At 35.9% G+C, this 15,413-nt stretch overlaps 1 protein-coding gene across 9 annotated transcripts in view; it reads left to right on the top strand.

The window, feature by feature from the left end:
* Positions 1-15,413, top strand: part of TP63 (tumor protein p63) — a gene marked incomplete at both ends in the record, with an annotated part of 218,555 nt that overhangs the window by 121,369 nt on the left and 81,773 nt on the right. For 4 of the 9 annotated variants that reach the window (XM_080695817.1, XM_080695816.1, XM_080695822.1 and 1 more), the window contains one exon: positions 1,979-2,026. The exons of 4 other annotated variants lie outside the window; for them this stretch is intronic. In XM_080695817.1, the coding sequence (XP_080551943.1) occupies positions 1,985-2,026 (42 nt within the window). Of the gene's footprint in view, positions 1-1,978; positions 2,027-15,413 lie in introns of those variants that run through there. One more of the 9 variants, XM_080695818.1, reaches the window with a different exon arrangement.

The following is a 15,413-nucleotide window of genomic DNA, read 5'->3' as shown; positions in this document are numbered from 1 at the left end:
GAATCTACTATGCAGCACTGATTCCTTGTTCTGAAGGGTAACTTATTCAGGACTGTCTGGAAGGCTGCATAAAATCCAGGTTTGGGGTTTGCATCCCTGGAGACTTATTCAGTAGAACTGGGGCCAGGTCCAGATATTTGGCTTTAAAAAGCACCTTGGTTGCTTTTCAGAGTCATCCGGGTTTTTGAACCACTGGAATAGAACACAGCTTTAAGAAAGCAACCATCTTCATTCCACTATTATTGCTCTTAAGGTGTCAGTGGGCATAAAATTAAAATATGTGGTCTAAATGATTACACTTCATTTTTAAGTAAAATTTCCCTTATAGATAGTGCTCATTTGCTTCATTACAGGTAGTAAGAGAAATCATTCTTCCTAATATTTTTGAGTAAAGAAATAAAGGCTTTATACAATAATTTGAAATTCTATAGACTGACATATCCATGTATACTTGAGACAAATTATGAGAGATTTTTTGTAAAAAAAAAAAAAAAAGTAAGACATATTCTTGGCAATAATTCAGGAGGCCTAAACTAACTTTTACCCCAGGACCACATTATCCTTTATGTGTTTACATTTTTATGGATACTAAAGGAGGAGTAAAGGAGCCAAATGCCAGGCTGTGTGCACATTTGCAAACTTTATTTTTGAAATGTGTATATTAATCTACTCTGACTTCTAATTTTCTTACCTTTCAAATTTTAGAAGAAATCTACATATTCATTTGTCATCTCAACCAGTTTCAGCTCAAACAGAGGGAACTGGCTTCCCAATTAAGGGATGGAGAGTGATGAATAAATAGAAATTAAACTGAATTTCAAATGCTCAGCAATAGTAAAATAGCATTTTAGTCAATCAGTCAGAGTGCAGTTCTTCTTCAGTCAATTTTGGTAACCAAGGCCAAATTCTACATGAATGTTCTTGTGTATTTATGGAAACACATTTTTTAAGGCCAAAGCTAAATGATTTGTCATGCTTTAGGATATATTCTAGTAATAATTTAAATAAAATCATCATGTAAATAATTTTACCCATTTACAGGAAATAATATTATCTTTGAATATTAATAAAACTTGGTATAAAAAGTAGAGAAAATAAGTATTTGAATAGAGAAGCTTTTTTTAATGGGCATATTTTTCAGGATTTCTATTTCCTATATGTAAGTATTTGTTTATTGTTATCAAGTAATAGGACCAGTGTTTTAAATTGTCCTTGAAACAAGCTCAGAAAAACCAAGTGGCTCATGTTGGTATTAGTTGTTCTAAAAGCACTGCCATTTTTCTCGAGAGAATAACACTTTTCATCTCTCCAGCATTACATTTTTATTTTTAAATTGAGGAAATATAGCAATGACTTTGAGTGATTTTTCTGATTTCTAACTTGTTATAATCATTCTTGAAACCCCCAAGCTAAATTAAAAACAAAGCAAACTTTAAAAAAAAAAAAAGAAAGAAAAAGAAGAAAAGTTCCTTCAAAAACTTTCTTTGAAATTTTACTTTTCATTAAAGTATAAAATAACTTTCTGAAATTCCTCTAAGTCCTGATGGTAGCTCTGTTTGGGGAGATTTTGTTTTGTTTTTGGGAGAGAGTGCACTTTCTTATGAAAGACACAGGGAAAGTTTTACCTGTCTGTCTGTCTCTCTCTCCTGTTGTTTTTTCCTTTCTTCTGCTTTTAAAGATTGGTGATAAGGAATCCTAACTACTTAATGAGATGGGAGAGGCCTCTCTCCATTGGAGTGGAGGAGTCCAGGTGGAAGTTGATGGATTGGACAGGTAAAGAGAAGAGTCCCGCCCTCATGCCTATAGTTGGGTATATATTAGGGAACTTTAAAGTATGTACAGAGAGAGAAAGAGAGAGAGAGGGATCTGAGTTCTGTTATCTTCTTAGTAACTTCAGATTGTGAGGGTCTCAAAGGGGGTGGGGGGGTTGGCAAAATCCTGGAACCAGAAGAGAGGACAGCAGCTGATCAACCTTACAGCTAACATGTTGTACCTGGAAAACAATGCCCAGACTCAATTTAGTGAGGTAAGGATTTGAGATTTGAGAGATGCTATTTCATTTTAAGTTTTTTTAAAATACAAACTTACATATCTGTGGCTCTTGTTTACCCAGCGTAATGTTTTTGCAAATTTTATATAGGAATCTCCCTTCGTAATGTTTTCTGTGGTGGCTGTAGTTTTTTGTTTTCTTTTTTTTAATGTAAGAAATGAAACAGTAGGAGAAAGGGGGAAAGAAAATTTGGAAGTAACATTGCATATTTAAAGAAGCCCAATATTCAGGGATTTATTAAATCGCTTTTTATAAGATTTGACTGTGAGAGCAGATCACATTCTGCTAGATACATGGGTTGACTCCTCTATTGGGTATTCATGTACCAGGGAGACAAATTAGGAGGCTATATTTTAACTTCTTAGCTCAGATATATATCCAGACTCAATTCTAAAAGCAAAGTTTTATTTTTTTTTTTTTTAGAAATTTGGTGAAATTTTTTGAAACCATCTTTATTTTTAATGATATCTATCCAAAAACCCACTTAGAACCTAAAGAGATTTTAGTAATATACCTATTGTCTAGCGATTGATTTGGATGTTTATTGTATAATAACAAATAATATTATTTCATGGCAATGCATTATTAAATATTTATGCATGCATACATGTAAATGTGTATTCAAGATTTTATTTAAGGAATAAATGATTCTCTAATCTCTTTTTAAGGAGTTTGACGTAGGGATTTTAATCACTGAGCAAATGGATTGGGGGGAGAAGAAAACTCCTGAAGAAACTGTAAGGCTTTGAGGAAGTTTCCTAAGGTTGAGGGAGGTCTAACAACAATATTAGTTTACATTCCTCAGAATAGGGCAGCTGTGTTGACACTAATCAGTTTGGGGTTGGGGGGGGGGCGTTTGTGGGGAAGGAGAGAGTCGTTCAGTGTTTCAGATGAAAATGCTTGCAGGTAAATGCTTGGAAAAGTAGGTTAGAATGCTCAAATTGAGCTCCTTTAAAATCAAAACAAAATGCATAGTACTCCAGAGCAGACCGCAAAAGGAAGGGCAGAGCAAAGGGCAACAGACCAGGGCTGGCACCAGCGCAGTGACCAGGCTATTGTCTAGACACCTGAACTGTGTAAATATAGCAGGGGAAATAGCGAGTTATCTAAAGAAGGAAAAGGAAGTGTCTATTTTCCTTTAAAACATTCAAGCAGTCTTGCTTGTCCTCAGCAGAGAAACTTGAGTTTCTTGTTTTGCTTTAATATTGAAAGTTATCTTAAAATGTTAGCAAACATTTAAAAAAAAAAACGGTGGTAACTTTTATGACTATCTTGTTTCTATTGGACTCAGTTTTGCTCCGTTTCGATCATTATGATCTGTTATATAATATCTGACTTTGTTCGTGCGCTACTTCTCGCAGTATTTATGAGCAGGTTAAGTATGTGTGTCTAAGTATATGTCTAAGTATAAAAGAAAAGCAAAATGTAGTACAGAGTCATCTGTAAGAAAAGGGCAAGAATGGTATAAATTAGAAATTTAAAGAAATACATTGTCGTGAAAAATAGCTTATATGCTGTGCTTTAAAGGGATTTGTTGGAATCGCTGTTTTTTTATATGACAAAATAGTTAATTTTTGTATGCAAAAATATGGCATCTTTATGATGTAAGAAAATACCTTTACATTGCTTTGTGTTCTTCAAAATGCTAGGCAGATGTGTGGCCAGGGGCTCACACGGCAGCGCTTGTCTTTTTCTATTGGAATGCTGTTGAGATACACAGAGGTATCTAAGAAAAAATATGGCCGAACTTTTCCTACCTTCCCGCATCTTTTGCATATTTACTTTATGACTTTCATATCCTTCCGCAACTGTGCACTACGTGATAATTTCACGGCTGGATTCCCATTCTATTTATTAAGGACAGCTCTCTTTTCTGTACAGGATTAAGCTTTTGTATCTAGTCCTTTATAAAAATGCACTTTTAACATGAGTATATAAAATGCTTGGATTTTCACATGCCCCTGAGTATTGTTATAATGTTTTGGAATTCGTGTGTATTAGTAACCTTCAACATCAGAATAGCAGTCTACTATCATTGTCCCAGAATTGCTAAAATTTGGGCCGATTATGAAAAAAAGGGCACGAGTCTTCTAGTCTGACCGAAGGTATTTGAATATTGCAATGTATTGTCTGACTTCAAATAACTGCTTAGTTTATTTTTGCTGGCAATTGCTTTGATTTGATAACTCAACAACAATATAAGAACTGTTCTTTCTCTACTCCCTTTATTATATTTACTGATTTATTACAACTTTGCAGTTATTTTCCCTCAAGCAGAGCTGGGCTTGGGGAAGCTCTTAATGAACAGGAAAAGGTCTGGAAGGGAGGAGAACATAGGCAAGATGGAACAGGCATGGCTTAAGGCTCTACCCTTGGGTTATAATGGAGAGAGCCCAGGTGAGCTCCACTACCCAGTGCCAGGCTTGGGACTCCTCACAGACTTGGAGAGAGAAAAGACAGAAAGGGAGTTTTTTCAACACTCAAGTTTTAGTTCACATTTTTTGCTAAAGCGATGCTGTGTGTGTGTGTGTGTGTGTGTGTGTGTGTGTGTGTGTGTGTGTGAGAGAGAGAGAGAGAGAGAGAGAGAGAGAGAGAGAGAGAGAGAGAGAGAGAGAGACTCCATTTTAGAAAAAATTCTTGACTAAAATTTCCCATCTGGGGTTTTGAATGAAGAAGAAAAGTCATTTTGGCAATAATGAACCTTAAACAGAATTTGAGGTTCATATACCAAAACACTTCATACTTAACAAATCAGAGTTAGTGGCTTTTCTTTCTATATTTGAGAGCACCACGGGTGTATGATTTAATCCTGCTTATTAATATCTCGTCTTAATCAAAGAGAGGTTAACTATACTCGAAAAATGACTATTAGAATTCATAGTAGATGATCCAAAAAGGTTTCTGTGAAAAGTCAGTGGCAGTTTTTTTGAATGCAGCAAGAAAAGTGCTAAGGTAGCAGCAGTCTTAGCGCTCAGAGTCTGGGTCATGGTCATTTCATTGACCTCTGCCCTGGCATGGTTAAGGGAAATGTCCCAGGACTATTTCTACTGGCTGGACCATTTTAAGTGGAATTGTTTTTTTCTCTTAGTAATTAGTAAATACACTATCTTAGACTTTTCCAGTTGTGCTTCTGAAATGTTTAGCCTCCTCAGAAAAAGGGCAGTGAGCAAGAAGCAGAAACTGCAGGTTTGCCAAATGGCCTCCCAGACTCCAGGCTGTGCTCCTCATTTTCCAATTGGGTGCCCTTGAGCCCAGAGGGGACTGGGAGAAAGAGATCTTAGATCATAGATCATACCTTCCTTTACTACTATTGGAAAAATGATTTGGTGATAATGAATCACTTCTCCTTTATCTTGATAAGAAAAAGCATGCTGGGTTTGGTTTGTTTTTTTAGAAAACTCAAGAGGAGTGTGGGGAGCACAGTAGGAAGCATGGATGGGTGTCCGGATTATGTCGAGCTTTTTTTATCATACTGCAACATATGTTTTTCTGAACTTTTTGCTAAAATCTTCTTAGACAATGATCAGGTAAAGAATTTATATTCTTTAAGTGTATATACTCTATTAGAGGTATATGTATTTGAGGTCCTAAGATTTTGATTGTCAAGAAAGGATTTGGGCCAAATGGTTGAGAAATACATTGTTGCCACTGTGCTCCCGGTTTCTTAGATGTGTTGGTGAGACCTAGGCTTGCAGGAGAGAGGGATAAAAATCTTCCCTTCATATTGTGATTATCAAATCAAACATTTTTCTCCTGCTGAGTATTTTTCAACTTCCAATTGTTTTATGTCAATAATGAAGGAAGAATGAGCACAGATAACCAAAAGCTACTTCAGTTCAAAACAACCTATTTTTATAGTTTCCAAAAAAGCTTTACTATTTTGAAGGTGAAAACTTTTCCAAGCTTAGTAGACTCTCAATTTTCTTTTGATTTATGATGAGAAAAAGTACAAATGACTAACAAAGGTGCTATTATCTTAAAACAATTTAGTGGAGTCTGTCCAGGGTATCCAGTAGAATAATATTTTGTGGGTATGGAAAACAATAAATTGAAGTACCAGAGTGAGACACTGATCCAGAAGTTAATCTTACTCCTAATCTTTTTTAAAGAACACACTGTACAAACACAAAAATGTGGAATGTGGCTTATTAGTGTGTTCCTTCTCTAAATATTTTATAATTTTCACTTACATGTTTTGTTGAGTTATACTTTGTTATGATTTATTAAAATAGTATTGAAGAGAACATAGGCTAGAAAAAGGACTTGTCTCTTCTTTTCAAATAAATATTCAATAATCATCCATTATGTATTTGATGGTACTAGGATCTAAAAATGAGTAAAAGTACTTCTTGTACTCAGGAGTTTATAGTTCATTGGGAGACTGAGCCAATTAACATATGTGTATGTTCAATATACATACACATACTGGGTTTTTTGTTGTTGTTGTTTGTTTGGTTTGGTTTTGTGGTACTAGGAATTGAGATTCCAGAGGTATTCTACCTCTGGACTACACCTCCAGTTCTATTTTATTATTTTTTGTTTTGAAACAGGTTATCAGTGGGTTGCTCACCATCTTGCAAAAGCTGGCTTGGAACCTGTGATCCTTCTCTCTCAGCTTCCCCAGTACTGGGTTACAAGCATCCACCACCATGCCTAACTTACATACAGTTATAATAAAGGGCAAATCTTAATTTCCATGTGAGACGTGTGACTAAGATAATATAAACCGCCAAAGAAAGTGCCTAAACCAGAGGGTCAAAAAAGTTCATATGAATATGTAAGGCATAGCTGCACTTGGAAGAAGAGTTAGATAATTTATTTCTGAGTCCAAAAAATACAAAAGGAAAGGAAGATTTCAGATGAAGAAGATAGCGACAGAGGTGGAGAGATGGCTGGAGCATTCAAACATGTCAGATAGTTCAGATGGAATTGAAGGTATGAGATAATTAGAGAACAAAGTTAACAGTGTAGCTTAGAGTGGCGCAGAGAGGGCCACAGCACTGGGAAGATAGCATGTTTCACACAGCGGCAGTGACGCACCAGGAAAGGGTTCTGAATAGGGGAGTGGTATAATCAGAGCTCTTGGGGAGGAGAAAAGTCTAGAACTTTGCTCTAGACTCCTTAGAAATTAATAAAAAAAAAAACATTGTTCTACACAGCACATTGACTGCCTGCTTTGCAGGAATACTCATCATTTCTCTGGAAATGGATTGTTTCTAAGGACTCATATACCTCATGTATTCTTGCCCTCTTTTTTATAACTGTGGCCCCTGCCATAGGTAAGTTGGGAACTGTTGGTCTTGCTTCATCCTTATGTACACCCTTTATTCCAGCATAATTATTAGTAGCACCCCTTTTCACTTTTAAACATGTCCCGGATAGAACATTATTTGGTTATGCAAAAATAAAGATCTCATTCTTTTTCCCAATACCTTAAACCAAAATGAAAAAGTAGCTTAAATTTGCCTGTAAGCCAAGGATTTTAATATGCCAGCCTCACACCATTTAGATCACTTCTGCCACTAAAAGGAGCATTTCCTTACAACTCAACACATGGGAGCTAGTTAAGTATGGTCCTGGAGATGGGAATTGTTAGGAGAGCAGAAGTGAGTGTACTGTAGCCATGAGATTCTGAGAATTCAGCAGCCTAAGAAGTATACAGGCCTCCTAAATAATTCTAGCACAAGACAGAATCAAAAAGAGACACCAGAAATTCTCAAGGAGAGAAACAGAATCCAAACTGTTCATGATGAAGGTAATATTTCCCATGGTTAGAGAACCAGAATTCAGGGTAAAATGGAGGAAGATGACGGCTGTTCTGTGTAAAAGATAGAAATTAATGAAAATACAAGGAAGAAGTGTATCAGACCAGATGAAGGAGCATGGTATATTGATTTGAAAAAAGAATGGGGCTTAAACTCCACTATCCATTTAATATTTATGTCCAGAAGGAAACAAAACAGCAAGAAAAGATGGCAAGGGCTTTTACTTCACTAAGAGAATTAGAAACTTTCTGTGTTTTTGAAACATGAGTAGAATTCATAATTCAAGATTCAGAACTTTAAATATATGCTCTAGGGGCATACTGCTGTGAGAGGGGGTTAACCCAAATGATTGGTTGGGCTGGGAGAAGTTGAGGATTACCTGGTCAAATTCCTTACACATCAGCAGAGACAGATATGGTGTCTTTTCTTTTTTGGAGCCTTAGTAATTACATTTCAAAATTAAAGCTAGAAACAAAATGGAGACAGGTTTTCTATGTTAATTAAGAACTGATTTTATTTACTAAATAGTCATCTTAGATCTAGGATAAGATAGCCTTTTCCTCTCTTCCCTTCTCTAAAAGCAAGTAGCAGACCTTAGTATGCCACTGAAAGTACCATCCTAAGTATGGCATTTGTTCAAAATGAGAGTCCCAAAGGAGAAGTCATAGAGCAGAAAAGAAATATGAATGGCTCATTTTAAAAACAAGCAACTCCACTAAATTAAATTAAACAACAACAAATTAAGACCTTGGTATCCTAAATGAAAATTCTTTACCATAAAACTTTCAAGTTTTATTTTGGAACAATCATACACATTGAAGTCTTAATATTTAAAGAGAAATACTAGAAAAATGCATGTCAGTATGTTAACATTGTCTTTTTCCATGCCCTCCTTCATCACTTCCATCTCACCCAGAAAATGTAGACGCATTAGCAGGCAGTGCTAGGAAATGCTTGAACATAAGAGGGCAGGTCCTGAAGAGTAGGTGGTAGAGAGTGTTCATTAAAAATAAATAAATAATTAATTAAAATAAAAGCAAAAGGAGTGGGTAGGAGGGAGAACTGAACTCCATAACAAGCAGAGAGACATCCCAGCCTGGAACTTATTTCTTTCTCTTTTTTACCTGTCTAACCCTCCATTTGCACAAAGTAGAATCTAGAAACATCCTACCTTAGCATGTGACTGCCCTGTTTTTAACTCTTTGCAGCCATTAAAAGAAACAGTGAGCTTTCACAAAATATCACATTGGTGATATTCAGGCTCCTTTGGAGAAATAAGTAGTCAAATGAAATGTCTGTAAAGAAAGTCATTTCAGAAACGGTATGCTATATTTTCCCACATTGATTTTTCATTTGGTCTGATAAGGTAGCACACCTATACTGTTCTAAATGCATCCCTTTTCATTTTCTGCAAAAGAAATATTCTTGAAAATGTTACTTAATTAGTTGTTTTTCATTTTGCAATGACTAATACTGATTTTTAAGTGAAATTGTTAAAGTTTTTTTTTTTTTTCAAAAAATAAAATGGAATTGGTTTGAGCCAAGATGGCCTCACCAGATAGCATTCATCTGTCAATTTAAAATTCAGCAACTGGTGTTAAAATAAAGCACATGTTGGTTCAAGATAGGGACTAAGTGGCAAGAATAAAACATTTCTGGGGTGTCAGTGGATGTGTTCAAAAGCATAAATTGATATTTCATGAAAACTTGTAATCTGAATTGTATCTTGTCTATGTTTCTTAAATGGTAAAAAAAAATTATCCTTAATAAAATCTGAAAGAGGGAATTTTGATTTAAGCTGTGGTGTGTTGCCAGAGGCAGAAATTTATGAAATACTCTTGTCAGCTATTCTGGAAACACTACAAAAGAAATAGTTCTACTTTCTTATTAGTGCTAAAGCCACTAATAGGTGCAGTTTAGTATAATACCCCTATGTGAATTACCATCCTCAAAAGTGAGCTTGCTTTGGACAGAACTCTTCATAGGCATTTTCTTTTTCCTTTTAAGCTTGTGCAAAACACCCAAAGGGGCCATTTCCAATCCAGGCACTGATCTTTCTCAAGTTTATTCTTTCTCAGATCACAGAGACAATGGGGAATATGCCTTGTTTACCCAAATCAGGCTGGATTAGTGTCAGTCTACTGATGGAATGAGAAATAAAAGGAAAACCATTACCCTCTCAAAGGGCAACATCAGATGTTTGGAGAATGGCTTGATTATTTTTAAATGTGAAACTCTGTCACTAGACTAAGGTGTAAGACTCGAGAATACTCACAGAGAAATGGTAACACTGGGTCAGGTATGACTTTCTTCTAAGCCTTGGGCCTGGGAAGTTATTTCAGCGATTCCCAGTGCTTTGAAAGATTGAAAATCAGAAGAGAGACACATCCGAGAAGACTCTCTTCCTACCTTCTTTGTACGCTGAACATCCCCACACCCAAATATTTAGCTCCAGGTTGAGTCTTTTCTGGTCATGAAGGTTCTTCAGGAGAACTTTTTCTCCAAGTTTGCCGGACTGTCCTTCAAAATAAGACCTCCATCCTCCGAACTCTTTACTTTTCTGTAAACTAGATGTCTCTACACTGAAGGTTCTTGAAAGGTAGAGAATGTGTCATGTTTACCTCTGCATCCTCTACAAAACCATTACATAGTGTTCCCTGGATGTCATGGGGGCAGGCAACTATTGCTGGAACTTGACGTGGTATGTATTTCTATATGTTACATAGAAATACGTTGCATATGTATTTCTATATATTATATAGAAATATGCCATATGGGATATACTTAAAGGAATGGCTGTTGGTAACTGATCTGTGCAAAAAAGTAAAGTCATCCCACGTATGACACAAGCTTTGTCCACCTGTATGTTTTTGTTTTTGATTTTTTGTATCGTGCTGGGGATTGAACCCAGGGGCATTCTACCTCCGAGCTACAGCCTCAGCCTGATTTTTTGTTCTTTATTTTTAAACAAGGCCTCACGAAGTAGCTGAGGTTGGCCACGAACCCAGATCCTCCTTTCTTAGTTTCCCAAGCACTGGTATTACAAGCTTGCACCACCATGTATGTTTTGTCCACCTATATGGCTTGTCTACCTGTATGATTTTCATCAACATCTTGCAAGCCCCACTTTTTATACTTCAAGTACTTAAAAGAAAAAAAAGTTTTTAAAAGATAGAATAGTTTACTAAGGAATAGGGGACTTGAACTCTAACAGGTAAATAGGGTAGAGTGTATGTTGCTTTCACATAATTGATTACCCATGAGGATAGAGAATGTGTTTGATTTAAAAAAAAAAAAGAAACTGAGCAGATTAGATTTTTATCTTGCATTGCAGTCACTTTTTAAAAGTGTTTACCTGATTCAGTGTGTCCCCTGCACGTCTCCTGATCATCACTAGAGATGTGGGTGGTTTGATCTGGATGAATAGGCTGGATGATTTGCAAACATTCTCCCTTTTTTATTGTCTCTGGTGTTATTACTGATGGATGCCTGAGAAGTCTTGAAGTCAGATTGCTCTTAACGTCCAAACTTTTTTTTTCTTTTTGCTTTAATTTTCTTTCTCAAAGACACTAATGAAATGTTGTCATTATAAAATCAATAATTGTTGCTTTTATAGTAGGGCAAATAGAATGAAATGAATAGGTAAGTAACTCTTCAGAGTAAGGCATGTCTTCCATATAGCTCTAAGCTTCAGTTTTATTTTGCAGTTCAAACTGATAGCTTAAAGGGACACTCCAATGTCAGGTAAGTCACCATGTCTAATTACAAAGCAGAGAAAATCATTGAGGGAACTTTACCTCAAATACAATAAAAATGTAGCAATCAGCAAAGCACTTGACAAGCAAAAGCAAATCAGCTCCTGAAGGAGGATTCCTCATTCAAGTCAGTTCAGAATAGTAATACTGAGTAATGTGCTACTGGCTTCATGTTTCGATTTTCTTCTTTTGAACAAAGACATGCGTTTTGACCTCTTTATAAAGTTTGCGTTATAAAGTCTGGTCAATGAATTAATGAATTTATATCATTTTCAATAAATGGTTTGTGATTTGGGCAAACTGCAATCTTAGTTTCTCCAAACATGCATTTGTAAGCCATTAATTAGGTCATTATTCTAAACGGATTCTGGCTAACTGGGCAGAAAATCATGAAAATTAGACAGGGCGGGACCAGTTTTGTAGGCATCTACCAGAAATAAAGTGTCTTACCCTAAGTTTATTTCCAGGGTTTTTTTTTTCCCCTTCTTCTTCCCCATAGCAACCTCTGTTTGGCCATAATTGCCATCAGTAGGAAATGAATAATGACATGACCACAAAGATTTGGATTCTTAGTGCTGACCTAGATGCATTAGAAACAAAATCTAGACCATCAGGTAAAAATCATCGCCTTGGCACCAAAGTGTGTATGTGTTCATTTTAAGGAAGTAGAAGCTCATTAATAAACTTCTCAGCTAGGTGTGAGCTACCAGATATTACTCACTGCATTGTGACTGACAGGACTGGCTATTCTGCTACTAGTTCCCATAAAAGCTGAAGCTATAAGTACCATTCCCACCTCCTAAGACAAAGCAAAATATAAAGGAAAGGTCATAGAGATTATTTCTGGATACACTATAACATTCGCCTGGCAGTACCATGCAAAGAGATAAATACAATTTGGATAAAGAATTGCTTCAGGATAAAAACAAACAAACAAACAAAAACGCAATACTTAATTGTATTAGACTAAAAGAGGGACTTCCAAAAGTGATTTTTATTTTGAAGTAATTTGCACTTATTCTCTAAAAAACTTTCCTGAGCAGCTACTATGTTTCAAACACTGGTCCGGGTACTGGGGATTTAGCACTGAATACCCCAGATATGATCTCACATAAATTAATTGTCTAGCAGAGAAAAGCAAGATCAGAAAAATTTATGCACATAGTTGATTTCAACTGTGATTATGTAATACAAAGGGAAAGTGCTTTGAAAATGTTAAACAAAGGGGACTAAGCAATCGGGACCATGAGAGAAAGTCCCTGGGAGATGACACTGAAACTAAAAGCTAACTGATGAATTGGGAAACAGTTGGGATCTTGAGGCTGGAGGACTGAAAGGATTTGCCTTTGCAAAATTGATAGAAGGCCTATTTGCTAAAGTGGAGTTTCCAATAGCACCTCCCTGGCCTTTGAAGACTGGGGGCGGGCCTTTATCCTATGAGATTAGGAAGCTCCTCAAGGGACCCAAGTTTGAGGGTGACATGATCAGATGTGTTTCTTGTGATAGCTGCAAGGAGCTGGGTCTCGAACTGCAATTGCAGCCATTCTCAGAGTGAATTAAGGTCTGTATCTTTAATGAGCAGGAACAAAGTCTCTAGAAGAGTGCACTTTCCTTGAATGTAACTTTTAGAGAGAATTTCCAGGAAGACACTTAAGTGACTCCCACTCACCTATAATGGGAATGGATGTTCTACAGCAGGTTACTGAGCCAGATTTGCTAGTTTCACATTCTGGCTCTTGTTACTACCTTGAGCAAATTACTTAAACTTGTGGAGCCTCAGTTTCCTCATCTGTAAAGTAGATATAAAAGATGGGATAACAATGCCACCTATCTCCTGAGAATTAAATGAGTAAATACAAGGCATATAATAGGGACCCAATAAGAGTATTGATCATCATGTAGTGACAAATATTTTTTCAGAGAGAGAATTGAATGATAAATATGCTTCATCTTTCCTGTTTTTCTCACTGTTGATTAATATGTTATTAAAATTTACATTACTTTTATGTCACAGTGAGCAGAGATTCTTGGGATAAAATGTTAATTACACTTTCATTGTTTTAATTTATGATTTCAAATATAGGTTAGACAGACATACTAGCAAAAAAATTATTTTTTTCGTATCTTAAACTAATTTTTAAAATGAACAAAGTGTCATTGCTGTGATTCTAAAGTCACTGGAGCCAGGCCTGGTGGCACATGCCTGTAATCTCAGTACTTGGGAGGCTAAGACAGGAATATCATAGGTTTGAGGACAGCCTCAGCAGGTAGTGAAACGCTTATCATCCTAGACATACCCAGTTTCAAAGTAAAAATATAGCCAAGCCAGTAATAAAGTAGTACCGCTTTGTTACTACTGTAATCCCAGTAGTTGGAAAGCTGAGATAGGAGGATCACAGGTTGTAAGTCAACACCAGCAACTTAATGAAGCATTCAGCAACTTAGTGAGACCCTGTTTCCAAATAATAAATAAAAATAGGGCTGGGATTTTAGCCCAGAGGTATAAGACCCTTGGGTTCCGCCCCTGGTACCATAACACAAAACAAAAAATAGAAATAGATAAAAATAAAATAGAGCTGGGTTGTACCTTGGAGATAAAATGCCTCTGTGTTCAATCCCCAGTCACTAACACACACACACACACACACACACACACACACACACACACACTCACACACACACACACAGTGGGCTATACACATACATGGCAGAGCTTTCATTTCTATCTTCTTTTTTTTTCATTTTTGTTTTTGTTTTTGTAGTTAATATTGAACTCAAGGGCATTTTGGCTCTGAGGCACACCCCCAGATTCTATTTAATTTTTTATTTTGAAATAGAGTCTAAGTTGCTGAGGCTGTCTGTCCTCAAACCATTATCCTCCTGTCTCAACCTTCCAAGTACTAGGATTACAGGTGTATACCACCATGCCTGACTTAACTTCTTCCTTTAACATCACCATATATGCCAAATAGAGCTAGTAAATTTATAGCTATAGATGGGAAATTACCTTAAAGACAAAGTAGAGAAACTGTCCTTAATCATGTTTGTGTTTTGACTTTAATAAATAGCTCTTAGGTTGAGCAAACTCAAACTCTGAACATTTTTTCCTAAAATCTGGATCAAGAATGATTGAATATTCAAATGACATGCCTCTGCTTTCTGTTAAGACCATACCTGCTTGGCACATAATGATGTCAGTTTCTTTCAGAATCAAGATTCTTCATAATTCTTATTATATTTATTTATCATGATTTCTAGAAGGGACTATATACTAAAGTTATAAAATTTTAAATGTATTTTTATTGAGCTATACACATTACAATATAGTAATGTTTGGATCATTATTTTCTCTTCAGTACATTTTCAACTTCTTGTCTTCATAAATACAATGTGCAATAATTGTTGACATTTTTGTCTATGTAAACAGCTAACATTTTTTGCTTCTTCTTAATTTTTAACCTGCCAATCTGCCAATTGGCGCTTTTAGGGACCTCTCTCCTAAGTTATGGCATCTTGGCTTTCAAAGAAGAATCTTGACACTTTATGTCAGAAGATAAAACACTCTAGTAAACTTTCTGCCTACTCTCTTTCTAATTGGATATGTGTGTGTTTAAATGTGTTGTTCTTAGGTTTTGTTCATAATAAGGTGTGGGTATATTTCGCGTCCAAGCATTCAGTTTTTAGGATCATTTTAGCATACAAAAGAAGTGAACGACTTTACTTTTAACAAAATTTGGCTTTGAGAAAAATGTGAAGGTAAACACATTTTTAAGGTGGAAAGATGGTACTTTAAGTTAACTTGACATAATACAAATATCTTCTTGACCTCTAATGGAGTACTAT

The sequence above is a fragment of the Muscardinus avellanarius genome, assembly GCF_963383645.1.
Source record: "Muscardinus avellanarius genome assembly, chromosome: 5".
NCBI lineage: Eukaryota > Metazoa > Chordata > Mammalia > Rodentia > Gliridae > Muscardinus > Muscardinus avellanarius.
Note: the sequence above shows the minus strand (reverse complement) of the source record. Positions and strands in the feature narration are given on the sequence as shown.